Here is a 21,527-nt window from a genome sequence, read left to right as displayed (position 1 = left end):
TCAAGCAAATGTCTTGTGCAACTTAAAAGTTTATAGAGGAGCCAAAGCTTATTCCTCTCAATACAAACCGTCTAGAGCAGATGTCGCTTTATCTTGCTTGTCTCATTCACTTTGTAAACATCTAAAAGTCTAACTTTATTGCTTTTGTAATTTTCTGACTTCTAAATGTATTTTTCTCACTTTATACCCCCCCCCCTCTTTTTACTCCTCTTCCTGTTGACTGATTGGAGCGAGCCAGAGCCGCTTGGTATGGAAATGAACCTGGAACCTAGGACATGCAAGATCTCAGTGACCCAAATACATACACACTCATACACTCATACACACACACACACACACACACACACACACACACACACACACACACACACACACACACACACACACACACACACACACAGAACGTGTCATGTGTGTTGATTAATTGGGTGTTCGAAGGCTCGTAACAACCAAATGCTGTAACTGAAGAGAAGTGCGGGGTCATGGGTGAAAAAAACAAGGACGAAAACTTGCTAGCTTTTCTGCAAACTAGAAGGACATACAGCAGTGAGTAAAATAGTAGACTTGGAGGTTAATAGCCAGAAATGTCAAACAATCATTATAAACCCTCAACAGAAAAGGGTTTACAGTGAAAATCTCCTCAGTGTGAATGAATATCATGAAGCAGATTTGATAATTGCCTTGCAAAATATTCTTTGTCTCAAACTAACAAATTGAAGTGGCAGGGCCATTCTTCTTCCTTTCTCTCATCTTCTGGTTTGTGATTTGTTGATTTTATGTGTCATAAAAGGAATTATGCAAGTCATTTTCCTTCTAAAAAAAGATGCTGGCAACAGTGTGTGTGTCTCAGAACAAAAAGAGAGAACCTGGGGAGTGTGCTTGTGAGATTGATTCCACAGTGTCTTGCTTAATGTCAGTATAAATTAGCAAGCTAAGGTATTTACACCATTGCTGACACACACGCGCGTGCGCACGCACAGAGAAAACAGGGAAATTGAGAAAACAATAGATTGAGACCCAGTAGAAAAAAAGTGGTAAAGTGGTAAAGTGATAGGGAGAGAAAAAGGTTGTTTTTAATAAACATCCAGACCGTGAAAATGGTAAATCTATAACAGAGTTTGAAAACTCTGTGTTTGTGTGTGCGTGTGTGTGTCTCCTTTCATCAACACATTCCTGTTCCTACAAAATGACTTCCTTATACAGAGAACCAATCAGAAGAGGCAAATTGAGGAGCCACTTAGCATAACTGTTCTGCTAAAGAGGTGCACGCGCACACACATGCACATGCACACACACACGCATACACACACACATACAAGCGCATACATACACACACACACACACACACACCACACACACACAGATACACAGCCCATTGAGAAGTAAAACTCTCAGGCATCTTCGAGCAACAAAGATAAACAAGTGTTCCAATTAAGAATTAATCACATAGCAAAGCCTCAGAGAGAGGTGAAACTCTGTGGAGAGGGGGTAGGGATGAAGAAGAGACAAGGGGAGACAGAGAGAGAAGGAGATGGGGAGAAAAACAAAAAAAAGAGAATTGAGAAGGGAGGGGGAAAGAGACAGAGGGCAAAGAGTTGGGTGAAAGTGTTGAGGAGATGACGAGAAAGAAGAGGAGAATAAGATGAGGATGAGGATTTTCTTTTGTCTTCCTCATCTCCCCTTTTCCACAACACAAGATGAACATATACACAAAAAAGAGCACAGTCAAAATTACAATTAAATAACACAGATCAAATAACACATGCAGTTGGACAATAACTGTCTTTGTCTGACTTCCTCTGCCAGTTGAAACTTGATATTTACTCTAGATATTTCTTTGACACAGTGGTTTAGCAGAAACATTGCTACTAATGTGTGAAACACACATTATAATTTAATGTATTCAAATGACACTGATTTACTAGAAAGCAGGAAACATTTCTCTCTCTCTCTCTCTAATAGGGAGTGCCAGCCTCATTCCAGAGGTGTGTAATGGCGCTTGTAGGAAATATAAAACAACATTATTACTGATCCAATTTATCAGCCACTAAAATATCTCTCTAAGAGCAAGGGAAGTATAGCAGGCCCATTTCTGACCTCCCTGTTCGTTCTGTTTTTTCCCCTGGCCAATAAAACAGCTTGTCTTTCTCTTTCCATTTGTCTCCATTATTTTCTCTCATGTTGTCTCAGAAGTTATATCACAGAGATGGGGTCCCTGTAAACTAGGTAAAGTCGAAAGATTGATGCACAGAACTATCCAGGGGCAGGAGTTTTCATTTTTAGCAAATATTTACCGCATTAACACAAACACAAAACTATGTCCCGTTAGGATTCTGATGCTACAGCTTAGCACAGACTGTGATGCTGTCCGTGGTGCTGAAGCTCAGACAGCTCAGACAGTCTCACCACTATCACTGTATACTCTTTTTCTCCTGACTGTGATCACTGATTATTGATAGCAACACTGAGCTCAACATTGGCCAAATCTATACACCCCATGGGGGAAACAATGAATTTGGGAAGATCTGTCTTCCAGTAATTTGCACCACCTAAATGAAATTAATAACAAAGGATTTTAAAATTGGTGGACCAAAATGTGGGAAATGAACTTTAGCATTTTCATTATCTGCAAGAGGAAGGCCTGAGGCGCTCTAACACTGTAGACAAGAGATACATGGTTATCCTCTAGCATATACGTGTGTGTATGAAGTAGTCATTTTGCTCCAGGTGTCATTCATTTTCAAGCGTAACAAGGTTAACAGCAGATATCCCCCTCCATCTTTTCCACATGAGTGAATATATAAGGGAAATGTCCACCCCAGACAACCACTGACAATGAAATGTGTCTGTTTCTCCATGCTGCATGAAGTAGAAGTGTTTTTTTGCTTGACACTGAAATGAAATAAGCTGACATTATGATGAGATCATGAGATCAGTGTTTATCATTGTAACCATGATGATGAAGGTGCATTGCTCTAACATTAAATATGTACTTATTTGAAGCCAAACCACGCTAATTTTCTAAACCCAACCAAGTAATTTTTTTCTCCCTAAACCTAACCAAACTGTGACCTTTCCTCAACTTTGACCGTATGTTTTATATTATTTCCATGACAATGAAGATCCAGTATCTATGCTTGTTTGGGTTGTATCTGTGGATAGGGACAAAAGACCTATATGATAGTTTAGGTTTGAGGACTTAATGTAAAATAAAGATTACTGGCTAAATGTTGCTGGAGGTGGTGGTGCAGTGTTAGAACTATGTGTGTGCTATTTGTTTTTGAAATGTCCAACTCTACATATGTGTCAACATTTTATATAGAGTGCTACAGGAATGAGTCCTAATACCGCGAAATAAGTAAGCATTTTAGTACCTCCGGTTCCCTTGTCCTGAAGTCTATAGGGTTTTTTGAATGGGTTTTTGGTCAAATGCCTGAAATACGGTTTGTGGTTAACCCAAGGTCAAGACAATTTCATGTTTCATTCTACAACTTCAAATACATCAGTAAATGCCACAGTCCTGATTTCTTCTCTTCCTGATAGCATTTACGTGTCTTAAATAAGGTGGCTTGATACAAAGTGGCTAATTGATCCTACAGAGGTTGTCAGGAATGCTAGATGTCATCATGCTGAACACAGAATCCAATCTACCCAACAGTCCACCTTAACAGCCTCATTGTATTTAGACTCACACTGCTACAAACTATTACTAACTTTGTAAGAGGAAAGGCTTTAGTAGAGGAGGTAAACCAAACTATGAGTTGGAAGCTTAGCAGTGGTGACGCTGAAGTCATGTGACCGTGGTGTAGTTCGTTTATAACCTTACATTAGCTTTTTACTCCTTTGTATTTAGGCTAGGACTGTCTTGCTGAACAAAAACCTGTATAAACATTTGTTTGTCATGAGCTTATTTTCTGCAATAATCCAAAATCTTATGGAAAAACTCGATTCTCTTTATCACTGTAATGCTAACGTCTGGGTTGGCCAAAAAAAAAAAACATCATCCCTGCAGTACGCTATTAAACTATGCAACTAATACTGTAACTTTTCAACTCATGCGACTGGGCCATTGACAATTAGTTTTGGTTATATCCCATCTAGGGACATGCTGACATAATCTGTGGCTCTTTCAGACAGACTGTGTGATATCCGCAGCCACTGAGAATGCAATCTGTAATAAAAAATTCACAGACTCCAATAGGAATATAGTCAGAGCAGGACAAAACAATTGCATTTAAAAACAACAGTGGAATTGCCGGAGCTGTTTATTGTGTGTGGCAAATGGTGGTGGATTAACTACCTCCATGAAACTATGAATGGGGTGTATTTGAGCTTCCTTTTTTAGCTGCAGCGCAAAATGAATCGAGCTTCATCATGTTTAAAAAATGTTCAGAGTCAAATTTGAGAGGGGTGTCTGGGTTAAATAAAAGGAAACTGCCATGATTGAAAAGCAGGCACAGAATCAATTCTGCTCAATGACGAGCTGCTGCTGTGGCACTGCGATTCAAAAGGTGACGGCGACTCCACTTTTCAGAGCAGGAAATCCACATTTTCACTTCTCTGACAAGTTTGCATTTCTCCTGCTCCACCCCACTGTTCTTAGGCAAAAGAACTCAAACTCCCCACTTTGCTGCTACTCAGCAAAGGCTCCATGAATTACCTGATAGGAGGAAATGACACAGCACAGTGTGGTGTGGTACAATGCAATTACCTTTCTATGTATTTTGCCAGTTTAGGGCTAGAAACTGTAGCTGATTATTTTGTTAATATCGCTGTGTTTCTTTCTTGTCATTTTTGTTTGACTATTTGCAAAAACGGTGTGCCAGATTAGAGCGTTATGAGAAAATCTGTCACTAAATGGAGTAATGTTAACAACGTAGTCATGTTATTGTCTTTATTAGCAAAGACAACGCACATGAAACCATGCAGCTGACAATAAATGAATAGTCTAATCTAATTCTCCCATGATCAAATCTCACTTCTGTCCATCTCTTTCTGTCAGTCTATCTTTTTGTCTCACCCCCCTCCCTCTCTCCCTAACTCTTTACCCTCTCTCTTCTCCTCACCTCTCCTCTCCTCTCTAAAAGATGAAACCAATTTTTCAGCCCCCGCAGGAGACAAATTACTCCTAATAATTCCTCGCTTCCTGAAGAGGGCCTCTTTCTTTTCCCGCTCAGCCAAGAGACCAGAACCTTAATGGATATGCAGAATTAGGAGGAAAATGTCGGAGAGGTGCTCGGTAATGACAGGCAGTGTTCTGGTTTTCATTTTTTGCCTTGTAAAGAGAGAACCTACTGCACTACCACAATGGCACTGTTGATAAGCTGACTTTTGATTTGGGAGATGGTGGATGATGGGCTGAGACGGAGTAGAATCACTCAAACAGATCAGACGGTGAGAGGATGTTTCAAAGCCAACGCTGAGTACTCCTGATGGCATTATGTGAGTTTTTTTTGGCTATTTAAATATGTGACAGCTGTAAAGATCCCACATTTTGTTACATGCTTTGCACGTGTGATGTTGAAGTTTCGTTCCAATCCTCCATTGTGGAATTGTTTGAGAAGGAGGAGGCAAGACTTTGTGAAAGGCTTTTACATCCAGGTCTCTTTGAAGATACCAGCTCATAATTTCATTCCTTCTCCTTCGTTCTCCCAAAGACCCAGAAGAGTTGGAGCTTTCATCTCAGTGACTTTTCACAGAGACCCCCTCTCAATAGCAGGCACCTTAAACAACCAACCAACACCTGGTCAGTGGTTCTGGTAAACAAATCAGGAGGCCCTAATAATTTGTAATAACAGCTATTTTGATGCTTTTACCCAAAGGAGAGAGGCAAAAAAAAAAGATATCATAGGAGACAAAGTGAAACTGGGTGTGTATTTAACAATATATGTATTTTTGTGTGTATTTGTGTGTGTGTGTGTGTGTGTGTGTGTGTGTGGCTTCAGGAGTAGCAGAATACATGTTTATACGCTACAACAGCAAATACATCTTGAAAGAAACAATTATGTTTTGTACCACCTTGTACCAAAAGGCTTTTAACAAACATATCTGTAACATGTTCCCTACAATATTCACTTGTTGCATTAAACCATGTTTAACACTGGACTATTACTATGTCTTGGCAACTCAAAGCACTTGGTTAAACTAAGGGGAAACACTGTTAACTTGCTTAAACACTGATAAAATCAATGATAACATCAGATAAGACATTTTTACTTTCTCAGTGTTTGAGCAAAACTACGACCTTCACCTACCCTTGACCTGTGTTAACTTCTCGTGGCCTACACCTAACCATATGGAACAAAAGCCCTATGTTTGTATGTCCATCATCCAGCCTAACCGCCTCCCTGAGACGTCTGTGCGGTATTGGAAAGCTGAATATCTGGAGTGAAGAAGATGTTGGTGGTAAACATAATTTCCACCGAAATAAATCACTGAATAAACCACTTTTTATTCATCTGTATAACAAATCTGAAGAAGAGGATGAAATCAATTCTTTTCTGAGATGGAACAAAAACAAGTTTTGCACAATGGAAATTACTATGGGTGGAGATTTGGGTGTGAGCAGCAGGGACATGTCTCCACAATGTCAATGTGTTGCTGAACTGTCCCTACCAAGACATTTTCACCCATCTCAAATGATCTTCCCTTTATACCTCCCTTCTGTTTTACCGGTAAGATCTATGCAGGAACCATGAGTTTCCAGGTTTGTGAATTTACAAATTAATACACCTAAAGCTCAAGGGTCACACAGGAACTATTGATCTCATTGTACTCTATATATAGTACATTCTGTATATCTTAACTGAAAAGATACATTCAAACCCTTTTGTTGTCATGAATACAGGAGAATTAGATATAGCATTACTCATCCCAGAGCTCCATTCACACCGCCCCCATTTAAAAAGAAAAAAAGGTAGCAAAAATCCAAACAGCACTGCTATTTGAAATGATGGTTTCAAGCTCGCTTTTTCCACTGTGTGCAAAAGACAGGGGGTTGCAGAAGCCCTGAACAAAATTGGGTTTTCTCACCAGGGCTTTGCTGTTTGAAGGAGGGCTATCAGGCCAGATTAGCTCTACCTCAGTGGTAATGGAACAGGGAGCATTTTGAAAAGCAGCATCCTCCTCACTTTTTAGCCCGAGGTTCTTCGTTGCAGCGGTGTCTGTTTAGGGATGTGTCAGTTTTGATCTGGGAATGTTATGAAGTAATGGTGGGGTTTTATCTGATTAGAAATGCTACTGATTCATGAAGAGTTTTAAAGTAATCTTTTCCTTCACTTTATTCTTTTGTAAAGGGTTGTTCTGGTTTACAGTCAGAAAGCTTTAAATTTAACCTCATGGGTTTTTCTCCCTTGAGGGAAATCTGGACATGAACTTTTATGACATTTGCATGTCATAAAAGTTCAATTTTTATCTTATTTTAGTTAGAAGCTGTTTTATTTTCATATGCTGCAGCCTAGAATTAAACATTTCAAGATTTTTTATGCATTAAGTGTATACATTGCTTTTTTTAATGGGTTGGTCCATTGTTTGTTTTTTTTTCATCACAGGGGCTTAATGTTATGGGTAGAATATTAGCAGAATGTGCCTTGCAACAGTGGTTCTCAAAGTTGGGTTCCCATGACCCCCAGAGGTCCTTCAGGGGGTTCCTGGTGGTCCCCAGCAATAAGGGGAATCATTTATTTTCACTATAATTCCATCCATAAGTCACACAATGACAGAATGTGTGACTATTTTGGTCATGGGCTTCAAACACATTCGATCATAAAACATCTAAAAGCATAAATCTTATCAGATTGGAGTTTTTGGTCTAATTTGTGTCAGTTTAGGGGTCCTTGATGTGAAAGAGTTTGAGAACCCCTGCCTTAAAGCACATGCTAGCCATACCTTTCTTAGATAAGTTGCATTTAAGTGTTGTTATTGGTAATTTGATTACATCTCATGATTCAGTAGTAAGGAAATAATAACTATATTTCAGGTTTTATTCATTTTGTTGTGCACTAAAAAAATTCTTGGTAAGTGATTCTCAAAGTGTCAAAAATGAAGGTTGCGGTTCGGTTATGGAAAGCAGCTTTTTAAGATCTAAAGAGGCATTTATGTTTTTGAGTCTCACCAGGAATGACACCTGCCAGCATGACACATGCACAGGGGACGCATTTGTGCATGAAGGTAGGTGTGTCTGGGAATTTTTGTGCATGATTGCAATTGCAAATGTGAGTCTGTGTGTATGAATTTGCATTGCACTTTGGGGTTCTCAGTGTGTGGGTCTGCGTGCATGTTCATATGTGCTGTACCTGCGTGGTTGTGTGTCTATATTTGTGAGGCCGCTTGTCATGTTGAAACCCTGTGAGGGCGAAACCTGCTGTGTCTGTGTGACCAGGAGGCTTGTAGCAACGGGAGGGGGTAAACAAGCTGACCTTTACAGCTTTGATCACCCTGGAGGAAGGGGATGGGCTGGGGGTGTCAGCAGGAAGGTTAGGAGGAGGAGGAGGAGGAGGAGGAGGAGGAGGAGAAGGAGGAGGAAACGAAACGGGGAGAAATGGAGTCTGCTCCAGGATAAGAAATGTGCACTGCTGGGCATGTCAGTGTGTATGCTGACAGATATCTGTCTCTGTCAAGACATCCCTTACCTCAGCCAGCGGTACGATGCCCTGTATGTCAGCGTTGCTGATGTAGAGGTGTGAGACTTTCTCTGTTTGCCTGGAAATTGTCTGTGTGCCGGCCGGGTACTCCACGTTCCAGTGTAGAGTCTGGGTTGGCACCAGGTTGATCACGTTATCCACCTCAAAGTCCAGCTGCATCACCTCATATGACGGGTTTTCCAATCTACAAAAACAGGGAGAGGTTGATAGTAAGATTCTGATATGGTAATTGTCTTTATAGGATGATTTGTAGGCAACTGATACACAAACACAATACGGATGTTACACACATTTCCTGTGAACACCCAAATTATAATTGGTCTTTTCTGCAAAAACATCCTCCCTCCTCTCTCATTTGCAGGACCAACAGACATTTGTTATTTTGAAATACATTGTAGATGCATTCAGCAATGATTGCTAAATTGCTGACACCTACTGTGCCACAAAATGAAAAGTAAAATGTACAGAAATCTTCCATCTGAGGAAGACAATAGCACAGTAACTGGCCACATCTTAAGATTGGCAGATAACCCCTTGGAAGTAAAGTGCAGTGTACGATAGCAACGGCAATCTGGGTCAACACAACTTTCATGTCCACTTATTCTTGATAGAACAATTCTCAGTCACAGATAACGGTAAATGGCCTTAAATTCAGGGGAAAGAAACCCACATGATGTGTCGTCATCATCAAAATGTGCCAATGATGTGTGAGTTGAGCAATCAGTGAGTTGAAAGATCAGCCTGTGTGGCCTCTACCATCTGTGTAGTGTGTTGTAAATGTAATATCACAAAACCATAAAAATAATAATATGTAATTAAAATCTCCATAATCTAACCACTTTTAGATTCTCACTCTCTACCTTGAAAACTAATGCAACTAATGCAAAATATACATCTTCCATCTACTAAATCTCCTTTCCCTCACTTCCACTTCTGTATCCATGTTCTGATTTCCTGCATGCAGAAATTTGTCTGCATGTCATTTTGACAACTTGGATTCCTTCTGCACATCATGACCTCATAACTGTGTAGACTGCCATTACCTGCTTTGCCTCCCTGCCTGTCAGACATCCTGATTCTATCTGCTGCTAGTGTGAGCCACCTCCCACTCTATTATTTATCACCACACAAATTGAGACAGCTATGTCATAGTTAGAGTTGGCGCTGTATGTGGAAGTCAAGCCCTCGGTAGCGAAGGACTGTGGTCAGCTTCAGAATGAGTTACCGAATAAATGACTAAAAAAAGTCTATGACAAATTAAAATGTCCACACAAAGCAATACAATGTTGTGTTTCTGCCACTTCAAGCTGTTGCACACAGAGCAAAAGAAAAACAGCGGGTCTTAAATAAAGAAAAAAGAAAAAAAAAAAGAAAAACACTATCTGAAATGTGACAGTACATTTTCCCCGGTCAAGATAGCAGTGAAATATACCCACTTACAATTCACAGTGAGTGGAACACAAAAGGTCTCCTGGGTGGGATTTTGGAGATAAACATTCAACACACAGTCGACACGGTTTCACAGCATCAATAAAGGTGCTCTGAACATAATTAAGATACAGTTTAGGGACTGAAAAATCTCTCTATTTTTTAAAAAAATCCCTGTAACAGCCTCCGCAGACACACACACACACACACACACACACACACACACAAACACACACACACACGCACAGCAGCAGCTAGTGGACATGAATTAGAAAGAGAGTAGGTAAGCAGCTGTAAATTGATTTTTGAGTCGACATTTTACAGCCTGGTCTTACAGACACACACACACACACGTACACACACGCACAGATTTATAGGGGTTAAAGGTCATGACAAAGCCAATTGCTGAGGGTCTGTGATATCTGGCGTGTCTCTTTGTGTCTTTGTGTGTGTGTGTGTGTGTGTGTGTGTGTGTGTGTATCGAGGGAGAAGGGACTGAGCGATGTCTTACACAGATAGATTAAAGAGAGCGAACTGATGGGTGTCAGCTCTCCTTGACCTCTTCCACATCCCTCCATCATACTTGCTTTTCTTTGGTCTGTCTCGATTTGTCTGTCTGCCCCTCCGTTTTTTACCAAACCCAACCTGACATCAAATTATAGTCGTCCCTACTTTCAACTTTTAAAAGGTGTGCTCTTATTTTCCTGCTTTTGTCACATGGAAGACTTTCTTACAAATACAAAATTATAGTGAATAATCTCAATTCTATGTAGCCCCCAGCCCGTCATTAGCTTAGTAAACCAGTGGTAAGCTGGTAGCTTTGATGAATGTGAAAATCCACAACTTTCTTTATTTTTTATCCATCTGCACTTGATGGTTCAAACAGTCATAATTCAGAACAGATCTGTGAGCAGACGCAATCGTACAAGCTAGTCATTATGTTCCTAAAATGCACAGGCCTACCTGTGGCTCCGTTTTAATGTCTTTGCTTTATTTCATCCATTACTGGCTGTTAGTGAGCAGTGGCAAGCTGCTCTTTTCTCATGGCACAGAGTAACAGAGAGGGAGATCCACAGAGAGTCCACTTCATTAAATTCATTACATTTGAAAATGACCCAGTGAACTCAACCAGAGCCTGAAAATACACACAACAAAATGGCTCCACCTGGACCCCAAGTCAATGAGTTGAGCTACGTTTTGGGTTGTAGGTCGCAGGACTTCATCGTACTGTAGGTGTTCATGTCTCATGACATGTCTTCATGTTATAGAACCCATTATTAATGCCACGTTTACGTCACAAGGGATGGAAGGTAGAGATGGTAAAGATTCTCACGTTCAGGCAACAGCTCAGGAGCCTTTATGACTGCACTGCACATTGACAATATAGCAGCATATCCAATAATCCATATCCAAAAGTTTAATTACTCTTGAATGATGGACTTTGGCAAACATGAGGCATTAATGTTTGACTTTCAGGCACTTGTATAACCAACTCTATATTCAACCCTGTCTGCTAGAAATATTATGTTTCAGAGACAGTGAAATGCAAAAGCAAATATGTTTTGTAGGAAACAAAATCACTGGCTGTATTATGTTCAGAAGCAACATATTTTTTCAATGCCTCAAGTGCTACATTTATTAACAGCAGTGGAGTTGCTCAGAGGAGGTTGTGGTGGATGGTGGGCGTACAAGCGCTCGACTGTCACAGACACACCAAAGACTAGGGTTCACATCAGAGCAACAGAGGTTTAGGCAACAAAAACACTTTGATTAAAGGTCCTATATTTCACACTTTCTCTGTGTTTTATTTAAAGTGTTGATCCATAAGAAGGTATATTTGTGGTTTTAAGCACCAAAAACAATCTCAATGTGGTTTTACATCTCCTCGCTCAGGTTTCTCTCTGGAGCTCTAGTAAAAACAGTTTTGTGAGCCAATCAGAGGAGAGGTTCTGAGCCTCTCTTCTGATTGGCTGACTGTATTCTGAGTGATCAAACAAAAATATAGTAGATTACAGGTAAACACTCAGAGAAACCAAATCCTGCAAGTCTGGATGGTGGGTCCAGGTGAGCTGGGCTTGGGGCACAGCTGAGAGTGATGACTGCTTTGTTGTGACATCACAAATTTACGCATGTCCTGACGGCTTGTTTTAAGGCAAAGTTAACTCAAATATGACATGAATGCGACATAAAGTATAAGTTATGTTATGTTATAAGATAAGTTATAAGTTATGTTTCTGCAACAAGTATCACTCTGTTTCTTTGTCACTCCAACCACCCTCTCATCAGTCAAGTCAAGTCCCTGTCCACGTTTTTTTCCCCAGTTGAATTAATGAGAATTCCTTAATTTTTTGGTGAGGTCCACCATGTTGTATGTGTGTGTATTTGTATGTGTGCACACACCCATCAGTACAACTTGTTTAACCTGAAAGGACACAGTATCAGTAGCCCTATTTCACATTTTCCAGGGAGAAACTTAAAATTCAGCAAAAGTGTAGACACTTACACACAGAGACACAATGCTCTGTCACTCTCACACTCTGCTCCTGTCTCTCTCACACTCACAGACACATGCGCGCAGGCAATGCACAAGCAACACACTTCTCCCTTCTGTTTCACACATACCCACACATTCACACACGTACAAAGAGCCACCCACAAAAATGTTGAGTGTGTTTGGGTGCAGTGTAATCGCTGGAGCTGAAAAAGCAATGTGTCTGCAGTGACAGGTTCACTCAGGTGTTAGCTCCGTCCCAACCACAAGGCTCCAAAACAATATTACACTGTCCTCTAGTGCATACACACATACTCTCAGACATACACACATACTCTCACACACACACACAAGGACCAGAACATTGTTCCCCAACACTCAAAACCAACCAAACAAAACCACTGCAGAAGTTCACACTTTCTCACCATCTCTCACTGTGTTTTCCTTCAGGCAACGCTGACCTTCAGCTGTTACGGCTGCTATTGACACAGTGATTCAGGTTTACAGTGTTGGTCTGAGTGGGTCAACATGAGTCCTGGTTTTCTGACCCTTTTCCCAACTAGGATTATATGCAGTTTGGACACGGCATAGATTTTCTAAGCATAGGAATTTGATTTTATGTTTTGATGTAGAAAAGAGATGCTAGAAAAGAAACAACAGAAGAAGGGAGCAACAGAGAGAGTGTGCATGAGAGGATGCAACCATGTCTCCTAGAAATTACGATTGCATACAACTAAACTGCAACAGCAAATACATTTTGCAGGAAACAAAGTTAAAGCTCTTGATTCACCAGTTGATCTTTGTTACAACCCTCACCTATGGTTATGAGGTTTGGATAGTGACCGAAAGAATGAGATCGCTGATACAAGTGGCTGAAATGGGTTTCCTCCTCAGGGTGGCCGGGCTCAGCCTTAGAGATAGGGTAAGGAGCTCGTCCGGAGGGAGCTCAGAGCAGAGTCGCTGCTCCTTCATGTCAAAAGGAGTCAGTTGAGGTGGTTCGGGCATCTGATTAGGATGCCTCTTGGGCGCCGTCCTTTGGAGTTTCTCTGGACACGTCCAACTGGGAAGAGACCCCGAAGTAGACCCACAACTCGCTGGAGGGATTACATATGCCACCTGCCCTGGGAACTCCTCAAGATCCCCCAGGAGGAGGTGGCAAATGTTGCTGGAGAGAGGCACGACTGGAATACCCTGCTTAGCCTGCTGCCACCGCAACCTGACCCCGGATAAGCAGCAGAAAATGGATGGATCACTGGCTGGATTATGTTCAGAGTAATGTTACAGAATAAAGAAATTATTTTGAAGGAAAAAATGTATTTTGATCAGATTCAAATCTGGCAGTTGTAATCAAAATTTGGGTGGAATTCATGTTTTTTAAAATCTCATCATAGCCAAAAATCAAGACATAAATGCAACGCATCCATGACACAGGCAGTGTTTAAAATGTAAGTGCAGCCACAACCACATTAAAACATAGAGTGAACATACAGTAACAGGCTTAGACCTGTGCTTGAGGGCTGTAGAAAGGCATTCTGGATATCTTTAGAAAATCCGATCAGAGGCGAAAGTGCAAGAGGCAGGATGAAGAAAAGTGGTTACACCACAAAACATAAATTACAGCTATCCATTACAAAACAACTCTTTGAACGCTTCAAGGGTCTACAACATCTGAAGGTGGACTTTTTTCCCCGAGTCACCTGTGTAGCTAGACAATTGATATAGATAGCTTACTACACGGAGAGAAAGTCAGATACACATCTTTTTGATAGTGAATGTTTCGCTGCCTGGGGAGGCTGGACTGGTTTAGCCTATAAACCAAGATAAAAAGATATACTCCTGGCAGCAATGAGTGTCTTGCGAGACATGCTGGCTGGACTCATTTCTTACACTCATGTGTAACTGGTTTGGCCCTTCTGGAGTCTCAGAGCTGATTAGCAGAGATGATTGACTTTTTTTTTCTCTGTTTATCTATTTAGCCATCAATTAAATGATTTGGTTTCCAGGCCAGGTCAACTGAGATAAAATGCTGTTTGCAGCTTCACTGATTCACTTCTTTGCTTAGTCACCTTTCTGTTTTATTGTCTGTCTGTCTCTTTGCCTGGATTTTAAGCCATGATAGTGGTGTGACTCTGAGGAATGCAATGATGGTTGATTTCGTCAGTCCACCAGCTTTATACAGACTGAAACATCCACAAATTTTACACACTATTTGATTGATTGTCTGTTAACCTATATTCATGGCCCCCAGAGGATGAATCTTCCTGACTTTGATGATCTTCTGACTTAGCATGCTGACGCGAACCTTTGGCTCAAAGCACCTCTGTTTGCTGCGAGTACAGCCTCACAAAACTATGACCACAGCTGTAGAAAAGAAGACAGGCACGAAGAGATGGGGAAACATTGAACAGTAAAAGAAATCATGATACAAATGTATGCACATATAAAGAGAAACTTATGAATTCAGTGGCTTTGCTTTTAGTCTTATATTCTCTCTCTCTCTCCGTGCATTTGTGTGTCAGTGTGTGTGTGTGTGTGTATCAATCATTTGTTACATGAGCAGAAGGAAAAGGAGAGTTGTCGCATTGACCCAGGGGGCAGCACAAGGACACACACACACACACAAACACACACACCCAGAGACACCACCACTAGCCTTGTCATAGAAGCAGACACGCAGTCAAGGACCCCTCCATCTCTCTGTCATTGCTTTAATAACAGACACACATAGTGTTTGAACTGTTTCTCTCTCACACACACACACACACACACACACACACACACACACACCATTGCTTGACTGATTAAGTCAACTCTCACAGTTAACTAGTTTCATTGCAGCACCCAGTGTATTCCACATACACACACATACACACACCAGATTATCACCAGAGCATGTGATTTGAAAGTGAAACTGATTAGATTGACTTTCTGGAGAGAGAGATTTTGCTCCAGTTTTCCCTTTGGAGTTTGAATTTAAATGTTGCAATATTCATCAGTAAGTATAAATTATATTTGAAATAAAGATGAGTGTGATGGTTGGTTATGAAGAATTCCACTTTTCTCCAAAACTTATATTGTGTTCAGGGGAGTTCAGCTCCCCGTGGCTCCTCTGTAATTCAAACCCTGTAGCTGACCTCTCACTGCGCTGTCCTCCTGAGGAGAAACAGGCGGTAGTTAAAAGTATATCTTTCTTTATGTCACCCTCAAAAACACACATACACATACGCACACGATCCTTAAACATACACAAACACACACACACATACACACAGTGTAGCAAGTGCAGTGAGGACACGTTGTCTTATCAAAGTGTACTGTAGGAAAGTGGTGGTCTCGGGGGAAATTCAAAGGACAATAGAGAACAAAAACACACACACACACACACACAACATGCACCGCTGGCAAGAAGAAACATCCCCTGGGAGAATACAAGGTAGGAAAGAAAGGATGGAAAAGGGAGGAGAACAAGAAAAAAGGTGAAGGAACAATTTTTCTCTTTTTGCTCAGAGGAAGTTGTCACTTACAGCATTTCCCCTCAGCACCTGCACAGCCAGTGGCTGACAGCAGGTGTGTGTGTATGAGCATTACACAGAGAGAGACACAGGGATTTAACAGAGAAATACCTGATATATATGACACAACTTCAAAAGAGATAGATAGATAGATAGATAGATAGATAGATAGATAGATAGATAGATAGATAGATAGATAGATAGATAGAATTTGAAGACAGGTAGAAAGCATAAAGATAAGTTACAAAGAGAGACCGAGATTGAAAGCATCACATGGAAACTCTTACACCCACACACACACACAACCACACACACTCACACACACAGCTGTCAGCAACGTGTTAGCTGCAACAGAAAGACAGAAGTAAAGGCAAGACGATGCCAGGCGGAACCACAGGCCGACAACACACTGTCACAGCCATCACCTACCTTCACCTTCATTCTGCGTGTGTGTGTTTGTGTGTGAGTGAGAGTGTGTATGTATGTGTGTGTGCGTGTGTGTGCGTGTGTGACAGCTGGACGCAGAGATGCAACGCACCGTCGCAGACAATCCCTGTCAGTTTGGCTTAAGACAACCCCCGAACCGTGTGTGTGTGAGTGTGCGAGTGTGTGTGTCTTTGTGTAAGGGCGCATATCAATATGTGCATTTTGTGTGTGCGCCCCCCCCCAACCTGGCCAGTCTGTCAGCCATTCACAGTTAAAGGTGTAATATGTAACTTTTTAGCATTAAAATTTCTAAAAACAACTAGACCATGTTATATATTTTGTTGAGTTGTGTACTTTCATGATCCTAAATGTTTCCAGTAATTTTCAAACCTAAAAAAATCCTATCATGATAACAGTCATTTGGTCACCTGTCAATGTTTGCCAATAGTGGTCAAATTTGGCCATTTCTGGCACATTTTTTCCATTCCTTTTTTAGATTTTGGTTGTTTTTAACTATGTATTTTAACCAGATGAAGGATTTTAGACATTGGACGTCTGGATCTTGACTTATCAGAGAAACAAGCTGAGCAAACGTTAGCAGCAGTTATGCAGAACAGCTTCAGAAAAACACACATTTTTAAGGTCAAACTGTTTTATTCAGTGTTTTTACTGGATTTAATCACCTGGTCCACTTGTTTTTGCAGAGCAGGACACCTCTGCGGATAATTCGGCTCCTCCAAGCGATTGACACTAATCCCAATCAGGAGAAGCCGACTGCAATGACTGCAATGCTGGTGAAGAAAACCCAGTAACTAAACTCAGTCTTTTGATGTTGTTTTGACCGACAGACCCCATAGCGGAAGAAAATTAAATATTGTGCATTTCATTTCAACACCTCAATGTGCACTTGGTTGCACACACACAAACATCCATTCATCCAACACGTACCCACTGTGTCTTTTTAACCCGGTTTAGCTTGTACTGACCCTATAATGTGAAGGGAAATGGGGAAAAAAAGATGATTGAGAGAGAGAGAAGGAAATCAGGTTCTATTTTAAAATCTCTACAAGGACAGTGCGCTAGATTTATTCACATTATAAGAGAGTAAGGTGCTAAATACTTCACGACTGGTCTTGTTGATGCAGCATATGAAGGAACATGTACAGTACATGTTATCAGTAGCAGGCAACTTCAGCTAAAGTAGCAAAAATAGGCTATTGTGTTTCAGTCTATTTTACTTTGGCGAACTGTTGATCTACTTTTTATATAGTTTCTCATGTTTCTTTTCTCTCTCTGCGATACGTTTGCTTCAGATCAAATGCCATGATTTTAAATATGCCAATATATACCATAATTAATGAACAGATGAAACAGCAATCACTCAAGTTTAAAGGCTGTAAAGAGTTTCTCAAGAATGGGAGGAGCAATACGGTTGGCTTGATGAGACGCTTTAATAACAGGCGTTCTTGCATTTATAAAATTCCAGTCAAATGTGATAAAAATGTGTAAATAATTGCGTAATGGTCAACTGTGTTAATGACAGATTGAATGATATTTTAGCAGCTTTTGTGCAGTTTAAAACACTGCTGTCATACATGACCCTCGGCACACAAACTCACATTGAGGCAAATAAGCACTGTCAAGATTTGAAAAAAAGCATTTCCACATAGATGTACACTGTCTAAAATATATGTTCAACCGGCTGATATTTCAGTTCCAGCTGTGACCCCCACTGAGTAACCAGAACACACGCACACACAACATAAAATATGGATGAAATTGAGAAATGCATCATGTTAACAAGCTCTGAGATAATAGACTGACAAAAACAGACCCACACAGAAAAAACTCACTTTCACTTATTATTATTTTTTTTTACTTTGCACAGTATAGACGAGGCATTATATGCAAACAACGTAATTCATTCTCACACAGAGACATACACAGTAATGCCGACACAGGAACACAAAATGTGAAAACACAAATATAGTTACAACTTGCATGGAGACCAAATTGGCTGGAGCTATAATTTACACACTGAGACATGGGCCTAGACAAACAGCACATGCACACAGGCTTGGTGCAACAATTCAACTTCAATTTAATTCAGTTTTGAAAAGATAATAGTGTTGTACCAGGCTCCCCTTCAGCTGTATTGGCCATGTGTGAGCCAAATTGACAACATTTTACAAATGACATGAATGTAAATGAGAATTTCTCAGTTTTGATTTTCCTCCTCACACATTTTTAAAATTTTTTTTTATCAATACTGACTTCAAAGCAAACACACACAAGGCAAGTGAATCCGTGTGTGTGTGTGTGTGTGTGTGTGTGTGTGTGTGTGTGTATGTGTGCTGTCAAGAATACAGTCAGGTTGTCACTGAGAGGACAAAGGGGACCCTGGGGGAATGAGTTTGCAGAAACAAAGGCAACACACACTGACTCATACACACACACTTACACACACCAACATACATATTGCTCTGTTTGCACATACAAGCTGAAACACACGGCTTGCTTCACGCCAAACTCCAGTTCAAATTGTTTTGACACGGTAAACACCTATCCATACACCACAGTCCTGTTATGCGCTAATTATTAAAACGTGTGCATGTGACACACCAACACATGCTCTCAAGGTGAGACTTAAGAGGATGTAAGAGGACAGATCAATAGTTCTCAGCGGTTAAAGAGAGACACACTGACACCAACATAGTGTAGTCTTGCTTGTTACAACCTCTCTTTCTCTCTCTCTCTCTCTCTCTCTCTGTTTAATGTCCTGGTTTCAGTCTTAGAAAGTAAGTACATTTACTGAAGTGGTGTACTGAAGTACAGATCTCAGGTACTTCAAGTAGTTTCAGTTCTGCGCAATTTTATACTTCGACTTCACAACATTTCTACTATATTTGTAGTTTTTGTCTTCTATTACACTTTAGGGTTAAACTATGAATTTGATTTTTTTTTCCTCTGAAGTCTGGTGTATGTTGTTTGACACTGGCCTGACACCGAGTTTTTTTTAGTTAATATTGCACTCAAATTTTTTTGTACTCTGTTAGATTTATCTCATGACTTTAGGGAATTAAATTTCACACTTGAATACAGTACATATTAAACAAAAGGCAAAATGCTTCGCACCACCCAGTCCTATCCTAATTTTTTATCAGCCATTATGTTTCAGAGGAAGCTTTAAGCACACTCAATATACTGTAGATGTACAATGTTGTCTGTCAGTGTAATTAATGTGTTTTCCCTACGAAATCCACTCCTGGCAACTTAATGATTTTATGAGTATGTTTAATCAACTCAAAGCACTTAGTTTAGGTTAGGGAAGAATGATCTTGATATAATATATTAATATTAAAAAAAAAAACACAAGCCACACGTTTTTTTTTTTAGTAAACTAAACATACAGTAATAATGTTGGACAAGGATGTAAAACCAGGTCTCTGGTGTTGGATGTTTTGTGCTTTGTGTAGTTGTTATGTGCCCACTCATCCACCTGGCTCTGAGCCCTAATGACTCCTGGTTAGCAGAACAATGTCACACCTGAAGTGGAGAAAAATGAACTGGAGAAAAAAAAATTGTCAAAGTAAATTATAAGTATTTCATTTATTTTGTGTGAAATAGGGTTGAGTGGTGTATTTATAAAAGTAAATTATAGAAGTGGTGCAACCCTGTATATTTTGATAAAATATTATAAATATACAGCATATTTTTATAAAATAAAAAAAGATTGCACATAATCAAACACTTTCCTAACACACATTTATTAAAATAAAATTCTATGCATGTCACTACTGGTAATCTATTCTTTACATTGTGGAACTGAACGCTCCAATTTTGCCACTCCCATGTGAGTGTGTTTGTGAAAGAGAAAGGGGGGAGTTATTGAGTCTCCCACTCTTTGTTTGGTAATATGTATATGTATTTTTGTCTTTGCATGTGGTTGTATAGGTGTGCACCTCTGTATGTCTCCATTTTCTATCCTTTGTTGAGATGATGTTTCTCTGAGTCTTTTATTTCTCTGTGTCTTGTTGCTATTCCTCTCTCTCTCTCTCTCCCCCCATCTTTTGCTTTTGGATGTTGTACTCTGTGCATGCACACAGTGTTCCTCTCACACACAGAAACAGCTATGGCAGGGTGATAAGTAATGGGCTATTTCTTTGGCATAGTGGTTGTCTGATTGCACATAGGCCCTTCTACGACATGCACAGACCCCCTATCGGCCACCAATAAACACATACACTGACACGGGCCGAGGCTATCTCTTATTCTTGTTTGTTCTTTCTTGTTCATACCTACCCCCCACCTTGACAACCAAATAGTCTGCCCTCTCTCTGTTGAACATACACAGACAGACACATACACATATACTGCACACACACTATCATTCTGTGACGGTGCCACACACTCTCTCTTTCCATCACAGACACACGAGGGGACAAACATAGACCCCCCACCTCGAGCTACACCAATATGCAACATGCAAATGCTTTTAAGAGAGGATCAGCGAAGGGACATGAGTGTGTGTCTCCACCTGTTTGTGTATGTGTATGCATACTTAAATGGTCTCCAAGGTGTCATGTTTTATCTTTCTTAGTTTTCCAGAATTTATTTATTTATTTATTTTAATGCTTTGTGTTTTTTAGGGGCATGCAGCAGACAGAGTTAGGGATGGTGAGATGGGATCATTTCGCTTCAAGATGGTGCTGACATTTTTTTCTAATTACTTACATCTTGGGCTCAAATTGTAGCTCACTCAAAATCTTGTACAAAATAATGACAACAAACCAGCTTGTCAAGGGAGGTTTCAGTAAAATGGAAAGTTGAAGATTCAAATCTAAATAACACTGTGAAACAGCTGTGATACGGACTTAGATGATTCATCGCTATTTAAACATGATTTGACCATTTGCCCATAGTTGGTTGACATTTGGTTTGTCTGTCAGTTCCAGACTCACATACCATAACATGTAAAATATAAATGTTTTAATGAACTGGATGTACGGTTAACTGACGGACACAAAG

General features: G+C 40.3%; 1 protein-coding gene across 1 annotated transcript in view; it reads right to left on the bottom strand.

The window, feature by feature from the left end:
- Positions 1-21,527, bottom strand: part of LOC111236462 (transmembrane protein 132C-like) — a 218,434-nt gene that overhangs the window by 59,022 nt on the left and 137,885 nt on the right. The window contains exon 5 of the mRNA XM_022765196.1: positions 8,631-8,826. Within this exon, the coding sequence (XP_022620917.1) occupies positions 8,631-8,826 (196 nt within the window). The remainder of the gene's footprint in view (positions 1-8,630; positions 8,827-21,527) is intronic.

Source organism: Seriola dumerili, unplaced genomic scaffold (assembly GCF_002260705.1).
Source record: "Seriola dumerili isolate Sdu_G_001 unplaced genomic scaffold, Sdu_1.0 BDQW01000668.1, whole genome shotgun sequence".
NCBI lineage: Eukaryota > Metazoa > Chordata > Actinopteri > Carangiformes > Carangidae > Seriola > Seriola dumerili.
This window is presented reverse-complemented; position numbering and strand designations above follow the sequence as displayed.